Source organism: Trichomycterus rosablanca, chromosome 25 (assembly GCF_030014385.1).
Source record: "Trichomycterus rosablanca isolate fTriRos1 chromosome 25, fTriRos1.hap1, whole genome shotgun sequence".
Classification (NCBI taxonomy): domain Eukaryota; kingdom Metazoa; phylum Chordata; class Actinopteri; order Siluriformes; family Trichomycteridae; genus Trichomycterus; species Trichomycterus rosablanca.
This window is the reverse complement of record NC_086012.1, coordinates 11581179-11594369: the sequence shown is the minus strand read 5'-3', so window position 1 is coordinate 11594369 and position 13191 is coordinate 11581179. Positions and strand designations below refer to the sequence as shown.

The window sequence follows — 13191 nt, the reverse complement described above, 5'->3', positions numbered from 1 at the left end:
AATAGTCTCAATATTCTTATACGTCTCCTTATTTCACCTATCTGGTCACTTCTGCACTTTAACTGTGTATTATATGTATATAATCTCTATCTTGCACTTCTGGTTAGATGCTACTGCATTTCGTTGGCTCTGTATTTGTTTACTCTGCACAATGACAATAAGGTTGAATCTAATCTAATCTAATCTAATATGCATATAATAACTTCTAGATAAAATAACATGCAAAAACATGAGTTTAAATAAAAAGAATGAAACTCAACTTCTACTATGAACATTATTAAAATAACAGTTTTAATGATGATGATTCCTTTCAGTTTCATTATTGATATTTAATTTGGCACAGTTTTTACTCCAGATGCCCTTCCTAACACAACACTCCTATGTGTCTAGTCTATATATTTTATTTGAAAATCCAATTTTATTTAGCTTAAAAATTTAATGTTGCAACAAAAACATATTAACTTACATAATAATAATAATAATAATAATAATAATAATAATAATAATAATATATATATATATATATATATATATATATATATATATATATATATATATATATATATATAATAAAAATTTGGACACAATGCTCTAAGCCAGTGGTGACTGTGGATGGTGACACAAGTGGAAAATTTAATATTTTACTAATGAACATATATTCTTGATAGAATAGCATGACTAATAATCACAAGTGTAACTGCTTGATACTTCAGGTTGAGTTCAAGACATGCTGGCCTTGGTGGACACACTGTATCAAGCACATTCGCCCGTCTTTCAGGTCACTGTTGTGGAACGTTTAACGATGAACAGTTCTTTGTACTAGCTAACCTTGTACTAGATTACTGAGCACAATTTGCCTGAAGGGGCAGTAAAGAGGAGTTTAAATAGGAGACAGAGAGGGAGGCAGTCACCTTTCTCTTTTATAAAGCGTATGTCAGTGCTAGTGTTTATATGACAAGATTGGTCCTCAGCTGAGTAATAAATTGATTATTTTGCTTTCACTATTACCCCAGTTGTCTGTGTCAATCTTCTGAGGTGTGTTGCAGGATTTCCAAGGCACACGTTTTCCATCAATGTTTGTACAGTATCACGATTGATTGTAACTCAACTTATGATTATTTGTTTAACCAGGGTAAAACATAGTTGTTCAGTTGTTTGGAACAATTGCTTTAGGAGGCTGAATATGATTTTAGGCATTAGTTGTTACCAACATCATTCTATGAACAAAAGAAATCTTACAAAGAGAACTGTGCTTGCATATATTGTTTGATGGTAGATGTTGCCTGATTATATCCAAAATGTTGAAGGAAATCTAATCTGCACATCAAATAATGAACTATAACTGCAGGACTAGGTTGTACATGAAGGTTAAGTATTGGGTGTGCTGCACCCTGCCTCCTTTATCCTAAATGTAAAAAGTGAAACTAAACGATGGTGGTTTGAGCCTATTTTTTTATTTCCTAGTAACCCACAGGATAAAAAAAGAAGTCCACACACTGACTATAATGAAATGATTTTAAAATGTAGTCAGGGTTGCCTAAACTCTGCATTTTATGAGCCAGTTTATATGCACTGTATGTACTGTACTTACTTATGGATTCAGGCTCACGAGGGCAGAGTTGAATTATCTCCGCCGAAAACACTTTTGAGCTGACTGGGTTACTATGATTACAGATCACATGGCTGCCATTAACACAGAGAGAAAGTGTATAGGAGACACCATCAGTTAATGTCTCACTCTCCTCACAGGTTTTCTTGTCAAAGCTTGAGTTGATTGAGAGTGTGAGACCTAAACAGGTCACATTACAGGAGTCACTGCTCTGCTGGTAAACAGAAGTAAGTTCTGGTTCCTTCACTGGATCTGCAGTACACAAATACACATGTATTACTGTACAGCTAGTCTGGCAGGACCAGATGTTTACTCTAACATGATTAATGCCTAGAGAAATATGTGGGAGATTTGGCATTATTGCTGAAAGACTCACCCAAAACATACAGTGTGTAATTAGCCACAATTTTCTCCTGGTTACTTTCAGCTTTTGCTTCATACAGTCCACTATCAGTCTTCTGTAGGTTCTTCAGTGTTAAACTCAGTGTTTCAGTATTGAACTCCACCCGGTCTTTATAAGCATTATATTTCCTTATGGATTTACTCTCACTGTCGTATTTCAGAATAGTGTTCCCCTGCTTAAACATCCACTTGAATAGATCAAACTGAACGTTTTTATCTTGTGTGTCCAGTCGAACAGAACTGTTGACCAGCTTGTACACATCACTGGATGCTGTAATAAAAGAACAAGAAGCCATTTAGTTATATTATGGTGATTTTATTCTTGTATTTTATGTTATAATAATCCATCAAATAATGTAAATTACGTTCACTAAGTAGTAACAAGACAAGTTTTTGTAAAATATCTGGACAAAGCTTTTAATACTATAGTGATTGTGATACAGCCTAATGGATATACAGTATATGTGGCACATGTGTGTGTGTTAAATATGATTTTAAGGCATTAATTGTTACCAACATCATTCTATGAACAAAATAAATCTTAATCAATAAACATACAAACAAAACTGTGCTTGCATATATGATTATATGTTGTTTGATGGTAGATGTTTCCTGATTATATCCACAATTTAGAATGTGATCTAATCTGTACATGAAATAATGAACTTAAAACTGCAGGACTATGTTGAATGTTAAAGTTAACTTTTGGGTGTGCTGCACCCTGCCCCCTTTATCCTAAATGTGAAAAGTGAAACTAAATGTTGATGGTTTAAGTGCATCGTTTTAGAACTATAATGCCACAGTTTTAGAAAGATTTAGAACACGTTGTAACATTTGAATGTTATTCCAAATCACTATATAACACAACTAATATTTAATTTGTTTTAAAATGTCTGAAAACTTACTGCTGGGCAGCAGGAATAAGAATAAATACAAGCTAACCTCTCTAGCAGTAGAAATACTCTGATTTTAACAGTTTACTACGTAAAAACAATTACTAGTTAAATTATGTCATATATTTTACCTCTTTATAATAATAAAAAAATAAATTAAAAGACTGGATTTACCTTTAACTGAGAGCACAACTGAGAAAATGATTAGCTGCTTCACAGTCGCCATCGTGTGTTAAACACTTCCAATGTACAGCTGATGCCTGGTTCACACTACACGGTTTCTGCCCTGATTTTCGCTCGGCTAGATTCGGCCACTCGGGAGCAACTCGGCAAAACTCGGCTCTCAATCGCTATGTGTGAACTGAACTACTCAACAACTCGGCAAACGAAGCGAGATTTCTAGCTTGTCGAATGTCTGGTACATTCAGTACTTTCTTCCAGTTTTATCAATAAACAGACGTGTGTGTGTGTGTGTGTGTGTGTACAGCTCTTTCACTTTTCTCCTCCCTGCTCCACTGTTTTACTGTCGTGCTGTCACGTGACTAAGAGACACTGAGGGAAGAAACAGCAGTAAGTGAGAGGCAGTGAGAAAAAGTGAATTAAAAACATGTAATTACATTTAAAAAAAGTTTTCAAGTTTTAAAACATTTGTTCTTCAGTTATAATGTTGTACTGCACTTTGTTTTAAACCAGAGAGTGCTGTGAAAGGAATAAATGTAGTTTTATTATATTATTGTTTATGAACAAAAACCTTTTACTGAAAAAAGAATTGAGGTTCTTTAATATTTTGTGTACTTTATTTAACAAACAGCCAGAGAGTGCAATCAGAGGTGGAAATATGTTTTCTTATTATATCCCTCTACTGCACAGCGTTGCCCTCAGGCAACAGAAAGTTTTCTTAAGTTCCATGTCCAGTGCCTGGTTTTTTTTTTTTTTAATAATTGCACCCAACCAGAATGGTCAAAAAAAAAAAATTCAAAAAACAATCTAATAAAGTTTGAGATTCACCATCAAGCATCATGTTAAAACCCCATGGTGGTCTTTAGCCCGTGAACGGGCTTTGAATTTTTATGTTTGTGTTTCTCTGTATACTGTCACACCGTCAAAATATCATTGATGGTAAACAAGGAACCTTCTGATAGCTTAAAATCTCTAGTTTTTAGCAACGTAAACATTGAGCTTATTTTGTTTATAAGTTCTTTTAAAAACACAAAAGAATTGTAGGTCTGAAAAATTTCTGCCAGAAATACAGCCTTTATATTTTGTAATATTATACTGCGGTACTTACTTTCATACCGACAACATTTATACCAAACAAGCCAGCACAACTTCACCATCACATTTCTGCTGTTTGTTTTACTTCAAATACATCAGCATCCAAAATATTACAGAAAAGTTTTACATCTGATAAAGCTCTGCCATCAATGCATGGCATGCAATGCATCAAGCACTCGGTAAACAACACCACCGCGACAAATGTATATCAAACAAAAGCATTAGAGCTAAACCAGCACATACCTGGATATTTTATCTTCAATCTGAGTCCAAATTTATGTTCATTAGTCCTTCCATTCCAGATAAAATCCACTTTTTGTAAATGTTTACAAACACCGGCGGCCATTTTGAATAGTTACAAGCATGTTGTATAAGTTTATAAGTCAATAACACGCGAATATCAGATCGTATCATAATGAGAGAGCGCTCACAGTAATCACAAAACCTCACTCTAACAGATAGCGTTCCCTGTTTGGCTGTGAGATTGCGCAATACCACTACAGCCAATGTAGAGACAGTATCCATCTCACCACCTAATACTTGTTTTTCATTGGAGAAATGCAAAAATATTAGCATATTTTGCTTTTGATTGGAGGACCAGCTTATATCCCGCCCCACTTTTTGCATTTAGCCTCTCGGATTAGTCTAAACAGCTGTATTTCACCAGCCGTCACCATGGATACACATTACGCACGCTGGTATGTGGGCTTCTGAATCAGTAGAGTGAGTCAAACTTTTCTCTTAGGGCTGATAATACAGTGTGAATCAATTTAAACGACTCAGTTCGTGAAAAGTTCAACCGGCTGCATGTATTTTGTTACAAATCTAGCGGTTTGTATATGTGTGTGTGCGCTGGTGGAAGGGAGCGCTTACTGGCTCACTGTGAGAGTTCATCACTCCAAAAAACACTCAAATGTTATAAATAATGACTTTATAAAGTATAAATAATGCATTTTACACATTTTATCTGCAGTATAATCTGTTTATTGTCAGTTAGAAAGCTATGGAAAGCTTTGGAGAGCAGTAAAGTGTGATGCCACTCCAGGTGCAATAACTCAAAATCAGAATGAGTTAGAGGTCTAAAATTTGGGCCTGTGACAGAAAACCCTTTTGACTACAACTCTATATATGTTCTGTAGATGGTCTGCAGACCTGCAGTCCTACTTATACTCACTGAAACTTTGGCTTTAAAAAAAAATGTAAAAAGCGCCTACATTTTGGGGTGTTTTTGTCATCATTTGATCATTGTAACATAACATCATGGCATTTGGCTGTGTTTTTCTGATACTTTAAAGGGTTTTCTATAACACTGAAGTATAATTTTTGTGTTATCTTATAAACTTTTTGAATGAGAAGCCTTAGAAACTAGGTATGTCTTTCAGGCGGAAAATGCACAAAAATAGGCCGGACTAACAAGGGGTTAATAAGGTGAGACTGCCTTTTCTGACACATGGTAACAGGAGCACATGGTATAAGAAAAACATGAGATTTTTTTTGCTTTATTAATCAATTTTAAAATGACTTGGACTGTAAATAAAAAAATATGTGCATGTGTATGAAGGTGTAAAGAAGTCGTCTGTCGGGTTTTATGAAGTTTATTTTATATTGCATATTTAGAAATTAGTTTTTTCTGCAGTAAGTGGTACTTTTCAAGGATGTTTTTGCTGATTACGTTTTAGGATGTTTCTTCTCCTTTAAATTAACTTATTTTTATACTTTTTAATAAAAAATGGACATAAGGGTGTTTTATGGAAGACAGGAACAGGATCGCCATGTTAAGCCAATCTGTTAGGTCATCTGATAGAGAAGACAGTGAGATAGACAGCACTGACAATGGAGGAGGAATGGAGTGTAGAAAAAGGTTTGAGCAGTAATGAAAAGATAGGGTTTTTATTTCATACAGCAGACAACATACAAAACATAGTTGAGGAATATCGGAGCAACATCAAGCTGCGACAATAATTGTTTTATTATTGTGTTTTTGTTGGCACTGGAAATATACTCAAGACAGCAGTGAGGAAGAAGACCAAGATGACAATTTGTCAGAAGAAGACAGTAGTTCTTCCTAAATCCCTTGATGGAAAACACACCTTTGCCTCTACAGTACCCCCTGAATGGTTACACATTTCTCCATCAGCCAGTGAAATGTTAGCATGTATACAGATAGTATTGTGCTAACAATGGCATCATAAGAAGTGACCACATGCATCTTTATGCCTTTAAGTTCCAATCTGCACATAGTTTGTGCAATTACAAGTAAGATGTCAGGAAAAGAGAGCGACCCAGTGGTGGAATTTCCCAACAGTATTAGGAAAAGAGGGGGAAGCAGGGGCCCAGAGCACCTATCCCTAACCAACATATCAGACTGGACAATATCTCACACTGGCCTATAATTTGTGACAAAAAGGGAAGATACAGGATACAGGTGCATAAGAATGCCCAAAGTTATGTGCAAAAAGTGTAACGTACACCACAGCAGAGAAGAACTGCTTGTTGAAGTTTTATGAGCAAAGTCTTAGTGCATGACACAACACACATAATACAAACCTACACCAATCTACAAAAAAATACACCTTTCTAGTGCTTTTTCTTTCCTTTTTAATTGTTTGTTGACATTTTTTAAAAGACTTTGTGATTTTGTACTGGTCTTTGAGTAGTTAATTATGATCTGTTTATTCATCATTTTCTCTGAGAATCTGTGCCATTGTTGCACAACATTGCCCTTAGGCAACAAAAAAAATAAAAAAAAATAAAAATATATATTTTATCAATAAATTGTCCCAAAATAAACCTAGAAATAATGTGGAATATTTTCATGTACCACCAAAATGTGTGCAGTAGAGGGATATAATAGTGATGGGAATTAGGGATCTTTGAAGGGAGCCGGATCTTTTGGCTCCGTTCAAAAAACGGCTCTTCGTTCTTTTTTTTACATTTACATTTTCATTAAGTAAACAACAGTCCAAGAACACAAATCTGCTCAAACCTGTTAGAAGTTTTTTCTTTTTTTTTAAGAAATGGAAAAGAGTGTTAGTAAGTAAGTACAAGTCAACTTAAGTGCTTAGTAAAAAGGTGGGGTTTTAATCGTTTTTTTTAAAGATAGCAAAACAAGGGCACACAGTGGCGACTGGCAAAAAAACTTTATAAAACAATAATGGTTTAGCAGAAAGTTTATTAAAACCAACTAGCAGTAAGAGGAGGGATGTGACTAAGCCTTGTGGCTTATTAATGTTATTTTAACTTGGTGGTTTCTATATGCAAAGTAAGTTTTGATTGTAAATTTTCAATAAACTGCTTTATTTTAGGAAGATGGGTCATTTTTGACCCCTAGGACCCTAAGGGGAGTATAAAGAATGTTAAGACTACACAAGTGTTAAGACACAAACTTACAGGTGTATTTGTTTATTTAAATGTAGCCATTATAAACACATTATATTCTGTATATTGTTGAAGAAAAGATGTTAGCAATTAATAGCTTAAGATTAATTATGGGGCACCACTGGCATTTTTAAAGAAGAAATTACCAGGAAATATGAATTAATAATAGATCAGTCACTTTCTGGTCACTGGAATTCCAGGTGTGTATGTGTATGAGTGTATGTGTGTGTGTGTGTGTGTTTGGTTAAGGGGAGTACATTGTCTTTGGTCTCTGGTCTTTAAAAGTCCAGACTTGGGATTCCAAAGTAAAGGATGCTTAATTTGGATACCCAATGGAGGAAGTAGATTTAGGGTACCAGTTTCTGGTGTCCCTTACCCCCAGATAGGTTGTAAAAGGAGTTAAGATAACACTTAATATGGAAGAAAAGAGATGTTAACAAGCACATAAACATAGTGTATAGATTGAAAAGCAGTTTATTCTCTGTGTTGCTCTATCTTTGGTTTGATGAGTCTCTCTCTAATGTGGACGGTGATCACTGCAGACACCATGAGAACCAGACCCACAGAATACAGATCTTCAGCAGGCAAACAGATCCTGTAGTAGTGATAGCTTCACCTGAAACACACGAGATCAATTGTGTAACGTGTTGATAAAATGTGGTTAATGTGGTTACTGTATTGTACTGTACATCAGCTGTTTCTCAACCGTATTTTACTCTTAGACCCCCCTGTGTTAAAAAAAAAAAACAGTTCTGGGACCCTTTTAACATGGGTTATGTTATTATTCTAACATTAAACCCACTAACAGTGATCTACTTTCTTAAATCTGGACAAAGGGTCAAGACGATTGTGACCTATAGAATATACAGTATATGTAGCACATGTGTGTGTGTGTGTGTGTGTGTGTGTGTATTCCAAGAATGTCTGATGAACAAAATTTACATTTTATTATTATTTAATAAATAAAAATCTCAAAATAAATCTTAACCAATAAACATACAAACATAAATGTGCTTCATTATATGATTATATGTTGTTTAATGTTAGATGTTGCCTAATTGCAGAAAATGTGGGGCCTATCACAGCTTTTCAATGGGCTCAAGGCACACAGTAACACCCTGGAGCTCCCGGAGAAAACCCACACACGACACGTGGAGAACATGCAAACTCCGAACATAAAGGACCCGGACCACCCCGCCTGGGGATCGAACCCAGGACCTTCTTCAGTGCTACCCACTGAGCCACTGTGCCGCCCGAACAATTAGCTGTCTACAAAAATGATTAAAGGGGATGTTAGTAAGATTAAATAATACGTCTAAGGTTTTGCACAACACAATTTCTAATTTGTATTTTATGAACCAGTTTATATGCACTGTATGTACTGTACTTACTTTTGGATTTAGGCTCACGAGGGCAGAGTTGATTTATCTCCTTCGAAGTCACTTTTGAGCTGGCTGGGTTGCTATGATTACAGATGACTTGATTGCCATTAACACAGAGAGAAAGTGTATAGGAGACATTTTCAGTTAATGTCTCACTCTCCTCACAGATTTTCTTGTCAAAGTTGATTGAGAGTGTGAGACCTAAACAGGTCACATTACAGGAGTCACTGCTCCGCTGATAAGTAAGTTCTGGTTTCTTCACTGGATCTACAGTACACAAATACACATGTATTACTGTACAGCTAGTCTGGCAGGACCAGATGTTTTCTCTAACAGTACTAATGTCTAGAGAAATATGTGGGAGATTTGGCATTATTGCTGAAAGACTCACCCAAAACATACAGTGTGTAACGAGCCACAATATTATCCTGGTTACTTTCAGCTTTTGCTATATATGGTCCACTTCTATATATGGTCTTCTGTAAGTTCTTCAGTGTTAATCTCTGTGTTTCAGTATTAAACTCCACCCGGTCTTTATAAGTTTCATATTTCTTTATGAATCCACTTTCACTGTCGTATCTCAGAATATTGTCACTCTTAAACATCCACCTGAATTGATCAAACTGAACATTTTTATCTTGTGTGTCCAGTTGAACTTCACTGTTAACCAGCTTGTACACATCACTGGATGCTGTAAAAAAGAACAAGAACCCATTTAGTTATATTATGGTGATATTTTTCCCTGTATTTTATGTTATAATAATCCATAAAATAATGTAAAATACATTCACTAAGTTATAACAAGACTTTGTAAAATAATATGTAGAGTGATGTAAAAAAAAAAAAAATAGCCTCCATTATTGTTGCATTAAATATTTTGGTTTAGCTTGGAAACAAATTGATGCAACACAAATATATGAACTTAAATTAATAATTTAACAAGTGTACTAAAATGAATTGGTATGCTAATTTAGTTTGTATGTAATGTAACACAGGCTTGGTTTTATCCAGGCGATGTTTGTCCTTTAAACATACTGTACTTAGAATATATCCTTTAAACATACCTCTTAGAATATATATACTGGTGCTGGTCATAAGATTAGAATATCATGAAAAAGTTGATTTATTTCAGTAATTCCATTCAAAAAGTGAAACTTGTATATTATATTCATTCATTACACACAGACTGATATATTTCAAATGTTTATTTCTTTTAATGTTGATGATTATAACTGACAACTAATGAAAACCCCAAATTCAGCTAATTAACTCAAAACACCTGCAAAGGCCTTTAAATGGTCTCTCAGTCTAGTTCTGTAGGCTACACAATCATGGGGAAGACTGCTGACTTGACAGTTGTCCGAAAGACGACCATTGACACCTTGCACAAGGAGGGCAAGACACAAAAGGTCATTGTTAAAGAGGCTGGCTGTTCACAGAGCTCTGTGTCCAAGCACATTAATAGAGAGGCGAAGGGAAGGAAAAAATGTGGTAGAAAAAAGTGTACAAGCAATAGGGATAACCGCACCCTGGAGAGGATTGTGAAACAAAACCCATTCAAAAATGTGGGGGAGATTCACAAAGAGTGGACTGCAGCTGGAGTCAGTGCTTCAAGAACCACCACGCACAGACGTATGCAAGACATGGGTTTCAGCTGTCGCATTCCTTGTGCCAAGCCACTCTTGAACAAGAGACAGCGTCAGAAGCGTCTCGCCTGGGCTAAAGACAAAAAGGACTGCTGAGTGGTCCAAAGTTATGTTCTCTGATGAAAGTAAATTTTGCATTACCTTTGGAAATCAATGTCCCAGAGTCTGGAGGAAGAGAGGAGAGGCACAGAATCCACGTTGTTTGAGGTCCAGTGTAAAGTTTCCACAGTCAGTGATGGTTTGGGGTGCCATGTCATCTGCTGGTGTTGGTCCAATGTGTTTTCTGAGGTCCAAGGTCAACGCAGCCGTCTACCAGGAAGTTTTAGAGCACTTCATGCTTCCTGCTGCTGACCAACTTTATGGAGATGCAGATTTCATTTTCCAACAGGACTTGGCACCTGCACACAGTACCTGGTTTAAGGACCATGGTATCACTGTTCTTAATTGGCCAGCAAACTCGCCTGACCTTAACCCCATAGAAAATCTATGTGGTAATGTGAAGAGGAAGATGCGATACACCGGACCCAACAATTCAGAAGAGCTGAAGGCCACTATCAGAGCAACCTGGGCTCTCATAACACCTGAGCAGTGCCACAGACTGATGGACTCCATGCCACGCCGCATTGCTGCAGTAATCCAGGCAAAAGGAGCCCCAACTAAGTACTGAGTGCTGTACATGCTCATACTTTTCATGTTCATACTTTTAAGTTGGCCTACATTTCTAAAAATCCTTTTTTTGTGTTGGTCTTAAGTAATATTCTAATTTTCTGAGATACTGATTTTGGGGTTTTCATTAGTTGTCAGTTATAATCAACAACATTAAAAGAAATAAACATTTGAAATATATCAGTCTGTGTGTAATGAATGAATATAATATACAAGTTTCACTTTTTGAATGGAATTACTGAAATAAATCAACTTTTTCCATGATATTCTAATTTTATGACCAGCACCAGTATATATATATATATAGTTTTTGTTCTTGTGTAGCAATCTCTAAGCCCATGTTGATGTGAAGCACAACTGACTGTGGACACTGACACGTTTTTCAGCAATGTTTGTACAGATGATTTTGTGACCTAAATTAGTGGCTCCAAGTGACATTTTTGACTTGTTAATGTCTATAATCCACTTTCCCTAATCTGGACAAAGCTTTTAATACTATAGTGATTGTGACACAGCCTAATGGATATACAGTATATGTGGCACATGTGTGTGCGTGTGTGTGTTTCCAACATTGTTGTTACTCGGTTGTTCAGTTGTTTGCAACAATTGCTTTTGGAGGCTAAATATGATTTTAAGGCATTAGTTGTTACCAACATCATTCTATAAACAAAATAAATCTTAATCAATAAACATACAAACAAAACTGTGCTTGCATATATGATTATATATTGTTTGATGGTAGATTTTTCCTGTTTATATCCACAATTTAGAATGTAATCTAATCTGTACATGAAATAATAAACTTAAAACTGCAGGACCATGTTGAATGTGAAAGTTAACTTTTGGGTGTGCTGCACCCTGCCCCATTTATCCTAAATGTGAGAAGTGAGACTAAATGTTGATGGTTTCAGTGCATTATTTATTTCCCAGTAACCCACAGGATTAAAAAAAGAGAAGTCAACTGTCTATAATGCCACAGCTTTAGAAAGATTTAGATCACATTGTAACATTTAAATGTTATTCCAAATCACTATATAACACAATTAAAATTAAATCTGTTTTAAAATGTCTTAAAACTCATTGTTGGGCAGCAGGAATAAGAAATGTATCAAACATTTATCAAAACCAGCAATCTGTCCTGTCAGCAGTTTATTAAGATAAATGATTCATTTTAAAGTGTTTCTAAAAGTCATAAAACACTGTCATTTAACACTAGTTAAAAAAACAACATGTTCATTGAATAGGTAACCTCTCTAGAGGTAGACATATTCAGATTTTAACAGTTTACTATGCAAAAACAATTACTTGTTAAATTACGTCATATATTTTACCTCTTTATAATAATAAAAAAAAACAAATTAAAAGACTGGATTTACCTTTAACTGAGAGTAAAAAGGAGAAAATGATTATCTGCTTCACAGTTGCCATCGTGTGTCAAACACTTCTCCTGTACAGCAAACGAAAGCTAAAGAACTGCAGAGGGTAAAAAATGTGTTAGCTTTCTTTTTATTTCCTTTTTTTACAACCTCAGCATATTTTTGGTTGTTTTTCTTTTTTTTTCTGTACATCAGATCATATAGACATACAGCAGATGTAAATGAAAAGTTAAACAACAATAATAACCAAAAAAGAAAATATAATAATAACAAAGGCCGAAAAATAGACAGACACATAAATCTTCAAACAGAATCCGAAAACACTTACAAATATATCATATATTGCTCTTAATGTTATACACTAGAAACACAATAGGTGTTTTTCCACTTTCTTATTTTAAATAAAATATCTTATTAATTTTTATTAAATGTATTTATTTTTTCCCACAACCTTAGTGACGGTTTCGTATAAGCGGCAACTTTTGACAGTGCCAGATTGGTAATGCCAAGTTCACACTACACGACTTTCTAAGTCGTCAGGTCGCTGTACAGTTCACACTACAC

At 35.2% G+C, this 13191-nt stretch overlaps 2 protein-coding genes across 2 annotated transcripts; both read right to left on the bottom strand.

Moving 5' to 3' along the window:
* Nucleotides 1–1440: 1440 nt before the first annotated feature.
* Nucleotides 1441–3155, bottom strand: LOC134302810 (uncharacterized). The gene is made up of 3 exons (XM_062988019.1): nt 3079–3155; nt 1986–2282; nt 1441–1861 (listed from the first exon to the last, which is right to left on the bottom strand). The coding sequence occupies exons 1-3, from the start codon at nt 3128–3130 to the stop codon at nt 1461–1463; spliced, it is 750 nt and encodes a 249-aa protein (XP_062844089.1). The 5' UTR covers nt 3131–3155; the 3' UTR covers nt 1441–1460.
* Nucleotides 3156–7565: 4410 nt separating this feature from the next.
* LOC134302734 (uncharacterized) lies at nt 7566–12683 on the bottom strand. Its single transcript, XM_062987925.1, has 4 exons — nt 12628–12683; nt 9331–9630; nt 8949–9206; nt 7566–8173 (listed from the first exon to the last, which is right to left on the bottom strand). The coding sequence occupies exons 1-4, from the start codon at nt 12677–12679 to the stop codon at nt 8091–8093; spliced, it is 693 nt and encodes a 230-aa protein (XP_062843995.1). The 5' UTR covers nt 12680–12683; the 3' UTR covers nt 7566–8090.
* Between the last annotated feature and the right edge of the window lie 508 nt (nt 12684–13191).